The sequence below is a fragment of the Myxine glutinosa genome, chromosome 13 (genome assembly GCF_964187855.1).
Source record: "Myxine glutinosa chromosome 13, kmMyxGlut1.1, whole genome shotgun sequence".
NCBI lineage: Eukaryota > Metazoa > Chordata > Myxini > Myxiniformes > Myxinidae > Myxine > Myxine glutinosa.
Window position 1 is genome coordinate 88,809,392 of NC_136273.1, and position 18,475 is coordinate 88,827,866.

At 43.7% G+C, this 18,475-nt stretch overlaps 1 protein-coding gene across 3 annotated transcripts in view; it reads left to right on the forward strand.

Annotated features, from left to right (window-relative positions):
• Positions 1–10,361, forward strand: part of POP1 (POP1 ribonuclease P/MRP subunit) — a 46,203-nt gene extending 35,842 nt beyond the window's left edge. For all 3 annotated transcript variants that reach the window (XM_068134806.2, XM_068134805.2, XM_078767766.1), the window contains 4 exons: positions 2,069–2,260; positions 3,502–3,656; positions 3,819–4,082; positions 9,165–10,361. In XM_068134806.2, the coding sequence (XP_067990907.2) occupies positions 2,069–2,260; positions 3,502–3,656; positions 3,819–4,082; positions 9,165–9,861 (1,308 nt within the window). In that variant the 3' untranslated portion in view covers positions 9,862–10,361. The remainder of the gene's footprint in view (positions 1–2,068; positions 2,261–3,501; positions 3,657–3,818; positions 4,083–9,164) is intronic.
• Positions 10,362–18,475: the final 8,114 nt, after the last annotated feature.

The window sequence follows — 18,475 nt, forward strand, 5'->3', positions numbered from 1 at the left end:
TTACTTACCGAGCTATGTCCAAAAAACGATTCAACCAATCAGAGAGCAGCGAACGATCGCGTGTGCCGAACGTGGAGGACACACTCTGCCTCGGATGGCACATTTGAGAGCGTATTCATTTATTTCACGTTTGCAAACTATGTTGGCGTTAAACTATGTTTTAAAACTAATAAAAACGAATTTCCGATTCATTCGCTTTCCTGCGCGTTTGTGCACGCGATGGCGATTTCTTTACCAAACTCCGGAAGCCGTTCGCTTTGGACCAAACCATTGCATGTAAATAGAGGGGGGGGATTGTCACCGTACTCGCAAGCCGTTCGCTTTGGACCAAACCATTTCATGTAAATAGAGGGGGGGGGATATAATTTTAGATATAGATATAGTACGGGCAATGCCCTAGTATATATAATGTATGTATGTATGTATGTATGTATGTATGTATGTATGTATGTATGTATGTATGTATAGATATATATATATAGATATATATTTATGTGTGTACCTATATTTTGATGGACGTCGCATCCGGATAACTCCGAGAGGACGGCGTGTCTTAAAGAGACCACAATCGCCTGTCGCCCCAGAACCCCCCGCTGGATCCCACGCCCAGAGTTATGTTACCATGTGCAGAAGCCCGTGTGCGGGTGTGTACCGTGCTGGCAGTCAAACCTTAGTCAGTCAGCAGAGCGGAAATAACGTTGCATAACCGCTGCTGAGATCAAACTTGGATAACAATTCAGCATTGGCCAAATACCTCACTACTCATACAGATCAGACAGAATAGGTCAGCATAGTTTATTGAGGAAATTGCTTTAATAACAGTAATCAAAATGCAAGTATTTACAAGGATAGAAAAACAATGAAATGGCATTTTGGCCTTTGTACAACAATTAATCACAGTGCGTATACTTTCCCAAATTATCCTTTACGTGACATACCCACCATCAAAACCTCATCAAGTCATCAGTGACTTGACACGCTACGGTGCAGTATGCCGGCATCATGCATCCGATGTGGAATCGAGAGATGAGATGAGGACTGAAAGAATTCAATGGAGAGAGGACGGACCCCTGCGCACCTCACACTTGTTGATTCTGGCTCCCACATCCTGACCTTGAAGTCACCATGGAACCCTCCATGCTCCGCTCCCCTCCTGCTCCTCCTACAGCCGCAGCTCCGGTGTTTCCCCATGGGCCAGTGACGTCGTTCGCGGCACATATTCAACACGTCTCTTGGCAGGACGCCCAGGTTGTGTAAATGAAGCGGAGGGTCCAGCGACACAGCTAGCAAATGGGGAGAAATAAGGTCGAGCAAAAGGACAGAGACAGAAGATGCAGTACAGAATGAATAATGAGTAGTGTGGTGAGAAATGAACTGGCGAAGTAGAGTGAAGGAAAGTGAAAGGAATGACAGAGAGAAGGATGAAAGGGCGCTCTTCCATTGTACCCTCTTCCTTTGTAAGAGGCCCACCATTCCCCTTTTATCGAGCCTCGAGCCCCCTCCCCTTCCTACCCCAATTCCCCATCAGTGGGAGGAACCGCCTTCGGCCTGGGTCTCGGCATGATCATCCTTTCACAAGCGTTCATGAAACCAGTTTGAAGCGGTTTTGTGGCGCCCGTGAAGAGAATGGCCTCGTGACAGCCTTGGGTTTTGGTGCAATATTTTGTGCCAGACGTTCATGAAGCTGTTTGAAACTTCCGGCGACTGTGAGGAAAATGTGTTCGTGTGTGAGGAAAAACGTGCTCATGTTGCTGGGAGATGCTGCAGATTGCTTGTAGAAAATAATGTCGAATAAGGAAAATGACAAGTGGGATTTCTAACTTCATAATCACAACGCAGAATTACCAAAACAGACTTTAGATAGTTAAACTAAACAGTACACCTATGCAATAGGTGCTTTAACTATATATGGGACGATCTCTTTGGGAATCCTCAAAACCACCACAATATATTACCTATAATGCTGCTTATTGTGATGGTTTTAATATTTGCACCTGAGTTTGTTGTTGTCGATGAAACCTTGCTCTGGAATAAATGTCACAGGTATAGTGTCACCGTGTCACGACAGGAACTAAACGAGCTGCGGAGGAAGGTGCTTGTCCCAGGGTCTCGCCTCAATCTTGGTGCTCACGAGGCAGCTGTGCCGATGCTGCTCGTGCAGCAGGGTGGGCGAGAGACTGGCCGTGCACTGTGCGGTTGGGGTGCTGCCTGGGACATTATCCTGCCAAAGGGGTGGGCTATGGCATTCTGGATTCCTTTGGTACGTGATTGCACTTTTTGTAAAGCAAGATTGGTTCTTTCTTGACAAACGTACAGTCTTAAACGTCTTCCACATTTACAATTGTAATAGAATAATGTGGGAAGCTTATCCTTGTTGTTATGGTTCTTGTTGAGGTCGATTTTTGAAATGTGCCCCCATTGGTCGGACAGCTGCCAAACCCCACCCACATTTGTCGCTTGACTCCACCTACCATGGCACCCAGACAAAATAACATGGCCACCATCTTGTTTTTTTTTGTTGGGCCTAAAACGTCAGTCCTGTAGGCTTCAGCTGATTATACACTGCCTGGGTTTGTTGTGTCAGATTTCCATTCACTTTGTTTGGGTCGAGTGTTACTCACGATGAGGGACCCTGAAAAATCTAATCGATGTCGAATAAAAATTATTAGTAAGGTTTCATCGAGCCCATCAGCACAAACGCATGCTACTACAAGCCTCCTTAAAAAATAATGTTACATAATTTTTGAACGGCTCCATATTGAGGTTAAATAACCCGTGACCGTGTGACGAATCGGCTCGTTCTGATAAAACTGTGGTGGAGGCTGTCGTGGATGACGGTTGTCGAGTTAATCTTTTAATAACACATTTAACGTGTGTTTACCAATCGGGCTGTTTATCTTTCAAGAGTGCTTTAAATGTGCGATTCCCAATTGGCCCGTTACCGGATTTTGTCGCAGGTTGTGACCACAGTGCGGTCAATCTTGTTAAATTATGTTATCCTTTTGTGGCTGAGACACAGTTCCATCTATCAATTGTCCTATTGGTGTCAATTAAATTCAAGATTCAGTTTGCTTCATTTGATGACTGGGGCTGGCAGGATAGCCTAGGCCCTGCAGATACGCACACTCGCCTCTGAGCTGTCTCGCCTGGGTTTGAATCCCGCCACAGCTATAAACTGTCATCCCAGTGGTTCACAGGCAGGATGCTTCATCAATGTGAGTGCCGTCCCTAAGATGGACGTTAAACTGGGTGTCTCATCTGCCAGCGTAAGTTGGTGGACGGCGAAGTTGAGGCAAGCTATCGCCAGCACCTTGGCTAAACTACTAATTACTGCTCTAAGTCGCAGGTGGCACTGCATCAGCGGCACAACCACGCCCTCCAGCAGCCATGTGCTGCACACGAAAGGAACAGCAATTAATTAATAACTGCATGTAAATGAATATTATTCCCTCCAAAAAGTGTGCTCCGATTGAAAAACACCCTGACATTGTTGTTCCTAAGGTTTACCGAGAGGCTTTGGTGGGAGGTCTGCGTGAATCTGAACGTCACTCGATGTATCGTGGAGTCCCTCATTTTCCTGATGACTTTCCAGACTGTGTGGCAGGTGCGCGGCACACAGCGGAGTATAAAGCACAGGCTCTGGACAAGTTCAAAAGGTGGGCCACACTGATGCTTGCATTGCACAAAACAAACTGTTGAGATGTCAACATTCCTGGTGAATTTTCTGGAGGTATTGCATTGAATTTGTTAATTTTAATGTTTTCCTGTTTGGTAGATCAAAGCATTTTACTCAAATTGAACCTTCTACTCTACCCCAGGTACCCCCCAGACAAGAGGCCAAATTATGTAAAACTTGGTGTGCAGAGCCCATTTGCCCCTCCTTGGGACCTCCTGGCTCAAGAGTGGGATGCCATGCAGTCTGACAGCAAGGACTTCTGGGATTTTCTCAAACTTGAAGGAGAGAATCAGGTTGAAGGTTTTTTGACGGAGCAACAGGAAGTTCGAGTGGAAGAAGATGAGCCACAGGTTTCGAAGGACATGGGAGACGAATGCAAGGAGGCCTCTTTATTCTACACCATAAGGTTTGTGCAAGACTTCATTACTTGTGAAAATCTAAGATTTTTCAAGTATATTGGTTGGTCTTATCCGTTTTTCAGTCTGTTTGTCTGTTTGTCAGTCACCTACAGGTCGCAATTTTCAACCGATCTTCACGAAACGTCACCAAATGGTAGAGTTGGTCATAAGCAAGAAGCCTATTGTTTTTGGGGTCAAAATGTCAACAGGTCAACATAGGCCAAAGGTCACAAACTTTGTCAAATTTATAGAAACCTCAATTTTCATATGCATAGGCATAGGTCAACATAGGCCATAATCGGACAAGTTTCTAAAATCTTCAATTTTCATCCTATTGACTTGAAATTTGAAGAGGATTTGCATATTTGGTCACTGAATTCAACCACCAATTATTTTTGAGGTCAACCTGCGGCTGCTGGTTCCATCATTTTCTGGAAGCACGGCTGTGTCACTGATGCAGTGCCCCTGTTACCAGTAAGCCTGTACTGTACTCATTTTGCTGACCTCACAAGCATGACAGGCTGAGTCAAACCATCTGGTGTTATTTCAATTGAAGTCAAGATATTGAACTCAAGACGCTATGATCTTAAGCCAACCAACTACCATAATCGTTAAGCCAACACCAGGCTTACAATATTCTAGTACTAACGGATGAAATTAAATTAGGGTGCTGAGAAACTTAAAATGAACAAGTTCTCATTGAGGACAAACCCCAATGGCACTTTAAAGGATAGGATGTGTAGATTTTACATTAAAATTCAATAACTAGCTAAATAAAACAAGAGGGAAATTGCTTTGCAATACGTGTCTCCTACCGGTCCCAATGAATGTTCTAAAAGGGCACAACTCTGTGAATAATTAGCGAAACGCCCCAAAACTCAAACTTGTTCTGTACCTTATCATAATTCTTGGGAAAAATTCCAGGGGCATAAAAAGGCCCCTTTATATGATATGTGCCATGCGGCAAAGTATATAAAAGGAGGGACATTCCATTACTTCAAGAAAATGCCAATCGATAGAAAAGAAGGGGCATTCAAAAAATCTTGTGTGCATGCTGTACTTCCCTTATGTTCTTAGGAGGAACCAAGTAATGCTCTAGAAAAGTTCATATCAAGGGGTGCCCTACATCTGGCAAATAAAATGCATTCACTTCTTCATGCAGCTGCATGAATCAAATTGGCACCCCTTTATATGAACTTTTCGAGAGCATTACTTCGTTCCTCCTAAGAACACAAGGGTAGGTAGCATGCACACGAGATTTTTTGAATGTCCCTTATTTTCTATTTTTTGGCATTTTCTACAAGCTATGAAATGTCCCTTCTTTTCTATAGTTTGCCACATGGCGCATACCATAAAAGAGGCCTTTTCTATGCCCCTGGCGTTTTCCCAAGATACATTTTAAATATGAACATAATGCATTTGTTTATCGTACAATACCTTATTGAAGACGATATAAAAGACTTGGAAAAAGTAAGGGGAAAAAAATATTCAACCCAGATGGGATTTGAACTCACAATCCCAAGCTTGGGAGTCTGATGCCTTAACTATTAGGCCATTGGACCAGCAGGTAAAATTTAAAAAAAAAAATTGAAGAGTAATAAAGTGTGTATATATGTACAGTCACGTGAAAAAGTAAGTACACCCCATTTAAAGTTTTGACTTTTTCAACATATTTCAACATACAGCTATTTGATCTTCATTTCAACAATATTGATAGATAAAGGTGATATAATATTACAACTATCATGAAACATTTACATTTTGTAGTCCATTGTATAATTTAAATAAACATAAATGCAAATTTCACATGTGGAAAAAGTAAGTACACCCCTACATTTATCACTACTTCAAATACCTAAAATTAGAATCAGGTGCACCAGCTCAGGTGCAAATGATTAGAACATCGTTAGAGAGGATCTTGGAGGAACCTGTCTTATTTAAACCTCAGACATTTAGTTTGGTTTGCTCTTTGTTGTTGAAATGTGCGGCGTCACCATGCCCAGATCAAAAGAGCTCTCTGAAGCCTTCAGAAAGAAGGTTATAGATGCCTACGAGTCTGGGAAGGGATTTAGAAAGATCTCCAAACAATTTGAAATCAATCATTCGACTGTCCGGAAGATCATCTACAAGTGGAGAAGATTCCAAACAACTGCCAACTTGTTCAGGCCAGGCCGCCCCAGCAATTTCAGCCCGAGAGCAGACCGCGAGATGCTGAAAGAAGTCTCTAAGAACCCCTAGAATGTCATCACAGGACCTACAGATAGCTATTGCCACTGTTGATGTCAAAGTGCACGAGTCTACCATGAGAAAGAGGCTGCACAAATTTGATCTACATGGGAGGTGTGCCAGGAGGAAACCTTTGCTGTCCAAAAAGAACATCAGGGCAAGACTAAAGTTTGCCAATGAACACCTAGGCAAAGACCAGCACTTCTGGAACAATGTGCTCTGGACAGATGAGTCAAAAGTAGAGCTATTTGGCCACAGTACCAGAAGACATGTTTGGTGAAAACCAAAGACAGCTTTTGACCACAAGAACCTGATACCAACTGTAAAGCATGGTGGTGGAAATGTTATGGTTTGGGGCAGCTTTGCTGCATCAGGGCCTGGGCAGCTCACCATCAAAGAATCCACTATGAATTCTTCATTGTACCAGAGGGTGCTTGAGGATAATGTGAGGCCATCTGTCGGAAAGTTGAAGATCAACCGAAGGTGGACCTTGCATCATGACAATGACCCTAAACATACCAGTAAATCCACAAAGGAATGCCTGAAAAGAAAGAAATGGAGGGTTCTGGAATGGCCAAGTCAAAGCCCGGATCTAAATCCCATCGAGATGTTGTGGGGGGATTTGAAACTAGTTGTGCATGCAAGAAACCCCTCAAACATCGCACAGCTGAAAGAATTCTGCATGGAGGAATGGGCAAAAATTTCTCCCAGTCGATGTCAGAGACTGGTAGACAGTTATAAGAAACGCCTACTTGAGGTTGTTTCTGCCAAAGGGGGCAATACCACCTGTTAGTATTCGAGCCAAGGGAGTACTTACTTTTTCCACACGTGAAATTTGCATTTATGTTTATTTAAATTATACAATGGACTACAAAATGTAAATGTTTCATGATATTTGTTATATTATATCACCTTTATCTGTCAATATTGTTGAAATAAAGATCAAATAGCTGTATGTTGAAATGTGTTGAAAAAGTCAAAACTTTACATGGGGTGTACTTACTTTTTCATGTGACTGTATGTGTATTTATTTAAGTTTAAAGCAAAAACTATGGCACTTCGGTGGAATTTGTTTTGAAAGCCATTAATTAGACATATTGGTCGATGTATATTCAAAGTTTCAGATAGTTTCAATGTATAGGGGAAGGATATTTTGTGTGGACGGACGGATGGACTGACACCGTCAATTCGATGGTTTTCTAAATAAAACTCAAGAATGTGGAAACTGACATTGCTGAAATTTGGAACATATTACCTCGATGTACAAAGCATTTACTTCTGACATTTGCAGCTACTCTCGTCCAGTAGAAGCCGAGAAACTACTTGAGAAACGCTTGACGCCTTCCTTGATAAAGCAAAGCCATGCATTAATTTTTGTTGAATTTGTTAAAGGGTATGGGGAAAAAAGTCTGGAAAACCACAGGTGGGAAGAACAGATGGAGAGCAAACCTATAATACCCTCCGGTGAAACCTGTAGGGGACTAATAATTTGAGTTATGTAAATGGTACGGGTTTATATAATAGCAAAGTGTATATAAACAAATAAGTAATTAAACGTTGTGTATTTGTAATGTGGATGGTAAGTTGTAAAACAGTGTTCCGAAAATGTGCTCTCGTGGTGATGGTAAAGTGTAAATACCGTATTTTTCAGTGTATCAGTTGATACTTTTTCTTGCAAGTCTGGGCCTCGACTTCCTGTACTCAGAATCGACTTGTCTGTTTTAAGACTTTGAATTGCATAAATTTTGATATTTTCTAAAATATATTGTATAATTTTAAATTTAAAACGCACTACAGCAAGTTTCCACTTATCTTCATGGAATGTGTTCCTAGAATATGCAACATTATCAAAATGAAGTTGAGCAGTTGAGATATTCCCATAGACGTTGTGTTATAATGTGGGACGTTGTGTCCCAGGGCACATTTTTGGTCACCCTACCATAACTTTAACCTCATAAAATTACATATTCGAGACAAATATTAAACAAATCAATAAAGAACACAAATTGACTATTAAATGAACAGTTACAGCAGTACTCACTGTAATGTAGGGCCGAGATTTCTTGTCGGGATGGGAGAAATGCGGGTGTGTGGAGCGGAGGGGTTACATGGAGAGAGGCAGGCCTTTGTGTCTCGGTGGTTGTGGCCTCTAAATGTGGTTATTTTTTTTTAATATGGACTGCTTGAATAATTTGTGGGCTGGGAAGGCAAATGGGAGGTAAGCCCGGAGCGATACGGCACTCCCCTCACCCTGATCGGACGTTCAGGTGAGTCGCGCGGCGAATTTGAAATCTCCGATTGAGTGGGCCGTGGCGAATCCGGAGTGGAGAAGTCATCACCGAGGGATGGAGCGATCAGAATACCGGGGGAATACGAATCCAGTATTTGTCCGAAGATGAATCTAGTTCGGAAAACCAATATGGCTAATTGCGGCAGCAAGGCAAGGTGGGCAAGCATTTAGTGTTTGTATTACAAGTGTCAGGTGTTCATGTTTATTAAGGAGGAGTGAACTGCGACAAAATGTGACGTGCTATGAACTAGTGCTGATGATGATTCTGTAGCTTGTTTTAAATACTGTACCTCTGTAGTCTAGATGATAACAAACATGTTGAAAAATTTATTTCGATTCCAAATTTATCTGAAAAGTCGTCCTACAAAATAATTCAAATAAATGCACAAAACATGGTTGGGGGCTAACTTTGTTGTTTGTCCGATATTACCTGAACAGGTTGTTGACATCTTGCATACCTACAAGTTACAATTGCTTTTCTCCAAGGTTTACAGTCAGACTTCCTTAAATCATTTCTGTAAATGTTGTGAATGTCTTGTGGTTTGCTTTTTATCTGATCCTTCCAAAATTTCAGGAACCAACGTTTATTGGCTCGTCTTGCTGTGTGGTGTGGCCTTGGTCGAGCTCCCCGGAGGCCAGCTGGTTTGCCAGAGAGCTCTGATGGAATGGGTCCTTCACTTGCCGAGTCCCTGTTCTTGGCATCCTCGCACTCCTATGGGTTTGTTTGGGTCCGTCTGGAGCTGTTGGAGCGTGGCACGCCAGAACATCATGCTGCGGTGTCTATACCTTCATCGGATGATCTTGCTAAGCTGAAGGCTGACAAAACGTACAGTGGGCCTTTGGAGCCAAAGCAAAGCGATCCTTTCAAGCCACAATTGAGAGCTGAAGGAAAGCAGAAAAAGATTGAGAAGGGAAAGAAGAAGAAGAAGAAGAAGAATAGGGATCAAGAAAAGAGAAATTATGAAGACGAAAACGAATGTGAAGATGTACTGATCAAAGGCCTGCATCCCGAACCTTTGAGCAATGTGGTGTCCCATTGTTCCAGGCTGTTACTCGGCTCTGTGGCTCGTGGGGATTTTTCTCTCGCTGAGGGTGCTGGTCGGTGCTTTGGTTTTGTCAGTCTTGTCGGTTTGCTGCGTGTAATCTTGCATCAGCAACTCGTGGGCCTAAGACCACCGGGTGGTGGGCGGAGACCCTTGGTTCTGGTGAGAAACCCAAATTCGTTGCAGTACCGCTTTGCTTGGCTTAGCGTTGAAGTCCAGTGGTCGTGAGTGTGTTTGCGCTTACTTTTCCCCATAAACAACCAAGAAGCTCTATTTCACAAACGTGAATGATTTACATTCCTGGTATAATTTTAGCAAGCCTATTACTGCTGAGGCATGTCTTTAAACGGTCACCATGTGATCTTGAAATTGGTGTAAACCCGGAAGTAAAGCTTTGCCCCACATAGGTTGCTTTCATTGTCGTTGTTACCGAATTGGGAAAGTAAAACTTGAACATAAACCAGGAAGCTCCCTGTTTCATCCCAAATAAGTTGCTTGAAGGAACAGGAATCCCAAACTGGATTTGTTCAATGAAAATGGACCAACCGTTTGTAGACCAACTACCTGTTCAAATTTAGGTGTGCATCTACCCTGCAGTATTGGTTGGAGTTCAGTTTCATTTCCACATGTCAAGCATTACAGTATAGAATGTTTACATTTTGAATGATAACCCCTTGAGTTACCTGTTACAAATCTTAATTTGATCATTAAACAGTGACAGAAATGCAGAGGAAAAGTTTGCAAAATGATTACATTATATATATACATTACATATATATTGTTGCGGATCTCTCGAGCCCGTCGACGTACAGAGGGGGATTAAACCCTTTTCCCCCTTCGAGCTTCGAGTCCACGAGGCCGAGTTGCCACTCCCGTAGCGAGCGTGCCGAAGGGTATCTGGTCGAGTCCCTACGTACCTTCGATACACACGCCGCCACGAGAACGGGACTGGACCTCGCACAAGCCACGCTAATCGGATACGCCGAGCGGTTTGCGTGTCACGTGACTTGTGCCGTTAATTCCAATTGAACCCGATTTGAGCGGTTTTATTCGTACAGTGCGAAGCCAATGGATGGAAATGACAGGGACGATCAAATGGAAGGAAGAACACAGGTTTATTATTATTTACACAGTGATCAGGGTCAAGAGAAGAGACGCATAGCAGAGACTTGATCAATCTTACTTAATCCCCGGACAAGGGCCCACTCACTCACGCAGGGAAAAGAAGGAAGGACAAGTTCGCACTCCAAACGCGCCTTGGCGCCGTTCACTCCGGACAGCTCGCCGGGCGTGGCCCCGGATGTTCGCGGCACGTGTGCTGGGAGCGCAGGTAGGAAGGTCGTCAGCGTAGGTGGCCCCGGGATGGATCGTCTTCACAAGTGCGATTAACAGCCGCAGCAGAGCGCAGGGCACAGGGAGAGTTCGTTCCCAGAGAGAGAGATATAACAAGCAACCGACTGACTTCACTCGTCGACTCGTGACTCACTGGGGCTCTGACTCTCAGCTCAGACTGACTTCACTCTATCTCTCTCTCTCTCTCCCTCTCTCTCTCTCTCTCTCTCTCCCTCCCTCTCTCTCTCTCTCTCTCTCTCTCTGTCTCTCTCTCTCTCTGGAAGACACTCAAATGCAGGTCCTCGAATGTTGCAGCTGTAGTACGGGCAGTATGGGGCCGAGCATTGTCATGCTGCAGCAAAATACCGGTAGTGAGTAGTCCACGAGGTTTTAATCTGATTGCTGGTTTCACATAATTTCTAAGGAGGTCTCAGTATGATGCAATGGTGACTGTGGTCCTTCTGTGCATGGAATGCTCTACAAGTGGGCCTCGGCTATCCCAGAAGAGCGTCAGCATCATTTATATGGTGTGATGAACCATGGTTAATGTTCAATTCAGAGACCACTTCATTCAGTGTAATGCGACGGTTTTCCCTTAGCAAGCGCTCAACTCCTGCAACCATTTCTGGTGTCGGCTGTGTGAGGCCGGCCTGAGCGAACAGCGTCTGCCACACTGGACACTCCACTTTTAAACTTCCTGTCCCAGTCGTACACCTGCTGCAGCGATAAACATGCGTCACCATATTGCATCTTCATTCTGCGATGCGTTTCACTGGGATTCACACTTTCACTTCCCAAGAAACAGATGACAGAACGCTGCTTCTCCCCTGGTGCATGCTTCTAAGGGAGCCGCCATCTTGGAACTGCTTTAGTGACGTCATCTATCTATAATTCCAGTAATCTCTGTGTGTTTGTTTGTACGTTTGTACGTTTGTACGTTTGTACGTTTGTTTGTCTGTGACCGCTGTTTCTCGACAACCACGGGTCCGATATACTTTAAACTTGCCAGGTATATTGCTGGGGACCCGAGGATGTGCCTTTTCAAGGTTTGAAATTAATCGGACAAGTACTTACCGAGCTATGGCGATTTAGCCGTTCGCCGTTCGCTTTGGCGTTGCGAATGGACCAAACCATTGCATGTAAATAGAGGGGGGGGGGGGGTTCTGTGGTCGTTGCGAATGGACCAAACCATTCATGTAAATAGAGGGGGGGGGGGGGGGTTCTGTGGTCGTTACTGCCACGTGGTTTCAAAGTTTTTTTTTGTTGTTGTTGTTTGCACGCATGTTTTTTTGCACCCACGTACGGGCACGCCCTAGGATGTTTACACACACACACCCCTACACAAATTTTTTTTTTTTTTTTTTTTTGGCAAGGAACGGGCACCCACGTACGGGCACGTCCTAGCTTATATATAGTACGGGCATGCCCTAGTACACTCAATGTTGCCAGATCTAAAACAGACAAAACATGACTCTTACCCGTAGATATAACATATGTCATCTACAACGACACACATTACATTCTTTAATTTATATCACCATTTTAAGGTTACTTATTGACTGGCCATCGTATTATTTCACACACATGTAGTGTGTATGTGAGATATGAGTTGTGACGTCAATTATCATTCCAATAACTTGTGAATTTAACTTTATGTACAGTGAACTGTGTATCTCCAAACTGTATGCCTATGGAATCCAAGGCCAACTCCGCTCTTAGCTGATTGACTTCCTCCACTCCCGTGGCCAACTTGCGGCGCTCAAAGGAATCCTTTCGTCTCCTCTCCCTGTCTAGGCTGGGTGGCCCAAGACTGTTCTGGGCCCAGTCCTATTCCTGATCTTACTATAATTCACCAAATGTCCGTCCGTCTGTCTGTCTGTCTGTCCATACGAAGGTACTGCAAAATCGGCTGAACTGTTCACAACGATATTTTGGGTGGGTAATCCTGGGATCTCCAGGAGTAAAATAGGCTATTTAGTTTTTCCAATTTCAGCTTTGTTCTCCAGCATTCTCAGGTTTGGACTCCCGCATAACATTCGCGTTCGCATAACGTTCATTGTGACGATGTTTCCATTGTGACGATGCTGTTTTCCCGGGTGCCGCCCAAACGGCTGCACCGATCGCTGCACAGCTGCACCGATCGGACTCTGTGACCTTGGACAAAGACCTTTTATAAGGACACGGATTGAATCCCTGCTTGAGAAAATTCCAACCCCCTCCCCGCCATCACGGCCGTCTCTCCAACTCACAATCCCACGAGATATGCGGAAAGGACGACCCAAAACCAATATAAACATCATTAAACATCATTCGTATATAAACATAATTAAAAGTAGATAATGACTTCGGCCAAAGTTCAAACGACATTTAATCTCTACATGAGAGAATTCCACATAGCTATTTGGGCGGTGTATACACTAACAGATCGCTGTCTCCATCGATCTTTCCAAGGCCTTAACACCTATCGGCTCAAAATCCTTTTAATTGTTGCTTTGGTAGTTTTTACAATGAAAGAAACACGTATCGGGAGTACATACGACATCGGGAGTACTAACTGCACGCGTCTTCAGTATCGAGCTTAAATCTCTCATGGCGGATCTGAAGAGCGGAATGCTTGGAGAAGTGGTGGGCTACTTCGGCATGAAGGAGGATCAGAAACGTGGACTCCCACACTTCCACATCCTGCTGATACTTGCTCCCGCATGACGTTATTTTCCCGAGTGCCACACAAACGGCTGCACCGATCGAGATTTAACGGATGTTTATATAAATCGTTTAAAAGAAAAAAAGCCTTCAATTTCTGATATTTAGCTTTCTCATTTGGGCCTCCCAATTGAAGGCCCGCCCACAGGGCGGGTACCGTTGCTCGTATTCATCAATGATATCTGACTCTGGAAAATACTGTTTTATCTATTTCCTCTTGACTCCACACTCTGCTGTGATATCCCTCTTCCTTCCTCTTCCTCGTATCAATTATATTCTCAATCAAGTTAAAACATTTTATAATCCTGAAATCATAGGTGAAATGATGGAATTCGAACCTGCAACTCTCAATTCAAGCACACACATGAAACCAAGCAACTCGCTCAAAGGGCCACCCCAGCCTTTCGCTTTCAGAATCATTGGAATCTCCCGCGATGAAGCTAACTCCGAGGGCCTTTCACTCACCGCAGGCAGGTTGGTGGTCTTTGTCTTCTACCGACTCCTCTCCGGCCTTGCTCCCCCAGCTCTCTCTGTGCTCTGTCCCACAAATATTCCTACAGGTCGCACAAGATCTGCCAGCAACCCTCTTATGGTTAAACTGCCAAAAATCTAGGCTCTCTGCTCATCTTCACTCTTTCCTTCCCCATTTCTCCCGCTTCTGGAACAAACTCCCTCAGTCTCTTCAATCCCACTCCACCCTCCAGGTCTTTAAAATAGCTGTTCACCCCCATCTCTTATCTTCCCCCATCCAAAACCTTGATCTTTTCTACCCCCGCTAATTCACCCCAGATACACTTTTTTGAAATTCCAACTTCTTCCCTGGAAGTCCTTGCATTGTCCATATGTTTTATACCTCTCCCACCTCCCCCCAAGCCCTCTCCCTCCCACAGATCGCTCGATGTCCTTGCTCTCAAATGTTGTTTGTGTCCTTCCCCCTCTCTCCCCATCTTGTCTACCGCTCCCCTTATTTTGTGTTTTATGTGTCGGTTTGACTTTTTGTGTGATTAATGTTAACTCTTTCACGAGCCTCGATCTTGTATACAAAAAATCAAAAAAAAAACGTCCTTAAACCAACCTTTTCTTGCAGATACGAATTAATAATCTTCAAACGAAACGGGAAAAGAAGGAACATCTCATCAGCATCTCTTGTGCTTGTACCTGTTGTGAAGTTGTATGGTGCAGGGTGGGATTCAAACTTACAGGGGAAAACCTTCACCTGAAGTGTGCTCAGGTGTGTTATAAAAGAGATCATCTCTCCCAGGACAACTCGAGCTGTCTGTCACCCCAACAAAGATTATTTCGAGTTTAGTTAATTATTTATTAAACAGGGGTGCGTCCTCATTCACATCATTGATGCGGGTCACCACCATCGCCTGTGGGATCACTCTCTGCCACCTGGCACCACGTAAATCAGATCTGTGCGTGCCACTTCAACAACCTCTTGGTCACCATGTGTCTGATTTCCTCCAGGGAGATAGAGTAGGCCTACTTTAACAGGATTAACGGGCCACAGGAGGGACAGATTAGCTTACAGGGTTTTCGAGGAGCAGGAGCTTGTGTAGGATAGAGGGATTAGTGGAATAGGGAGGGTTAGTTTGGTTTGGGCCACCGGGGCTACAAAGGCCATTTGCTGTGCAATGGGCCAAGAATACTCACGATCTGTTGAGAGGCCACATTGGCTCTTTGTTCATTTTTGCAAGCCACATGGACCATATGAAGAAGTCTAGTTGGAGAGAGGTGGGGTGGACCATTGGGGAGCATCATGCCGACAGGCTTTGCAGTCACTGAGCATTTGTAATGCCAGGGCCAAAATATACAACGTTAGGGGAAGGTTATTATGCCAGGTAGTGGGTCCATAAACCTCATAGACTCCCGAGAGCAGGAAGAAGAAGAGTCCCTCCTGGACATCGACCCCTTTTTCAACCACATTTTTCAAATTGCATCCAGATTTAGTGGTACAAGTTACAGGCCAGTGAATGCTTGCATAGGATTAGTGTAGCGACATATTAGACTAATAAGGGATGAACACTATTAATTTTGGAACCGGTATGTGTGAGTTTTTCAGACTAGGGTGGGGAGTAGTCCTGTATGATAAGTGGGGTCATGCCCAATGCTGCTCTCCCTTCTCGGGGAAACTGAAGAAGGAAGGTGGGGGGTAATGTTGTGGAAATGGCTCATAGTGGCTTTGAAAATGCTCAACATGGCATCGCTTCCTTAAATTGCATGTCTGGAAAGAGAGTGGTGATTAATGTATTACTTCCGACACCGAAGGTGGATGGAGCTTATGTTTTCACCTGTCTGCGAACAGGATATCTCAAGATTTGTGGACAGATTCAGTGTGACGTGGGTGTGTGACGAGGAAAAATAGATTTGATTTTGGTGAAGATCCGGATCCGGATTTGACAATTTTAAAAAGATTTGTCAGCAGCGAGATAGTGCAAAAAAAACAACAATATAACGGACGATATCGCAAAAAGTTATGGATGGATTTGGACGAAACTTGGTGGTTGAGTTGGTTTGGCGACAACAATCCGGTTTTGATTCAGGTTTGAATTTAGATGTGACCGATCGGTCGGATACAAAGCGTAAGCTGTTCACGTGGTGGAGGTATGCGCTCTATCGAGTACTGTTCTCGTTATATATGCATCATTTTTATGTTATAGAGAGATGTCCAGCCCATCCTAATGTTGTTTCTAAAACTGCCATCCCTTTTGACCTTTCCATCCGGTGGTTTTTTTTCTTTGTATTCGGTCATTCATGTTCTTTTAAAGCGTCTGTGAGGCCTGGAATAGTGAGGTTCACTATGTTAACAAATATAATTTCGTTCAAAATTTTGGGATTAGCAAACCTGTACATTTTTGGAATCAGAGCACGGAGAATCTGAAAATCAATGTTGGCATTTGCACAGACACCTGCATGGCCGCCATTTTGGATTTTCAAAATGGCCACCATACAATACATATTTTGCGCTATCTCGGCTTCTAGTCAACCTAGAAACTTAATTAAATATGCTAATCCTATGTTTTCTGGGTCAAGGAATCCAATAAAGGCCTCAAAATAGTGCTCAGGATTATAGAAAAGCAACAAACAAAGGTAATTGAAAACCATTGTCTTTATATGTGTGATATAACTGTATTACATAATACACAAAGGTGGGCGGTCCGCTTCGAAAGTCCGCTTATCCACTTATCCGCTGCAGCGGACTAACGTTTTCGAAGCGGATAAGCGAATCGGAACAACCCCCGGAAACCGAAGCGGATAAGCGTAAGCGGTCTACCGAAAAATTAAAGCGCATCGCGATTCGCCAAATCAGCTGTTAGCCTGAGCCGTTACTCTAGAATTGTGAATATTTATTTAAGTGAATAATAAGTGAAAAGTGAATATTTTATTGGACGCTAGAGCGGCAATAACGTCAAGATGGAGAGATTTCTGACTCTCCAGCCCAGCAGCAGTGCCAGGGACAGGCACACGAGCGACGCAAACCAGCAGTCCCAGCACAGCGACATCCACAACCCGGCGGTCAACATGATGGGGGACGTGAAGGACAGTCAGGAGATCTGCGCCCTGACCCCTCAGACTCTCTTGTCAAAGAAAGGACGGGCAAATTGATTTTTCTTTAATGTAACTTGCATATATTAAAATTATATTTAAATTAACTGTAGAGTAGAGTAGAGTCGAGTGGAAAACTTTATTTCAATAAATTTTGAATAAATTTTATTTAAATAAAAATGTATATTTTTGATCTTAAAAGCTTTGTTTGTCTTTGTAGTAGTTAGAAATGGCTATTTAGGCTTAAAAAGCATTAAATTCCCTTTAGAAACGTCAAAAATCGCTTTAAAAACGTCGAAGCGCTTTAAAAAAATCGAATCGAAGCGGATAAGCGGTAAGCAGACTAAGATTTTCGGCCGCTGAAGCGGATAAGCGAATCGGACTACACGGGCTGGCGGAGCGGATAAGCGGTAAGCGGACTTAAAATTTTCCGAATCGCGCCCACCTTTAATAATACATGATATTGCAAGTCCTTTGAAGTTATAGGTATGGGTTTATAAAGCAAGAAAGCAGCCTTGTGAGTATCAGATTGAACTATAAGTCCTATACACAGGATCTATGAGGTCTATACCGTTCAGGAATATGCTTTTACAGATCTTCATCACTGTCCTGAGTGCCATTTTCGCAAAGGTATCTACGCAAATGCCAACATTAGTTTTTGGATTCCTCATGCTCTGAATATTCCAAAAATGTATAGTTTTGCTGATCTCCAAAAATTTTGAACGAAAAAAACATCGTGAACCTGACGAAGTTGCAGGTTTGGCAGAATAGGTGCGCCATCACCCAGGGATATTTACCTGAGTTGTTTGACGTGTATCGAGGCGTCGCTCCGCCCCAAAAGCAGCTGAGAGGGGAGGCGAGCTAGTGAGCTCCACTGTCAATCACCCCTCAAAGTTGGAAAGTCAGCTGGAGGGATGGACATAAGAACACCTACTGGACCAGATCATGTCCCTACAATTGTCCCAAATATGTGCGTGCCAGAATTGTCCCCTATTCTCTCAATACTGTACAAACTATATTGCTGGAACTTGGATTCCGTTGTACCTGCATTTAAAATCTTTGGGGAGAAAGTTGATCTGTCCAACTATAGGCCGATCAGCCTTCTTCCCATTACAAGCAAAACATTTGAATCTATATTATATGCCGAGGGTCGATCCTTTCAGAGCTGAAGGCTTTTTTCCCAACAGCCGCCCCCCTCTAAACCCCCAGTCGGACGTGGGCTGTCCCATGGTACAAACTATTGCACCACTTCGATTTT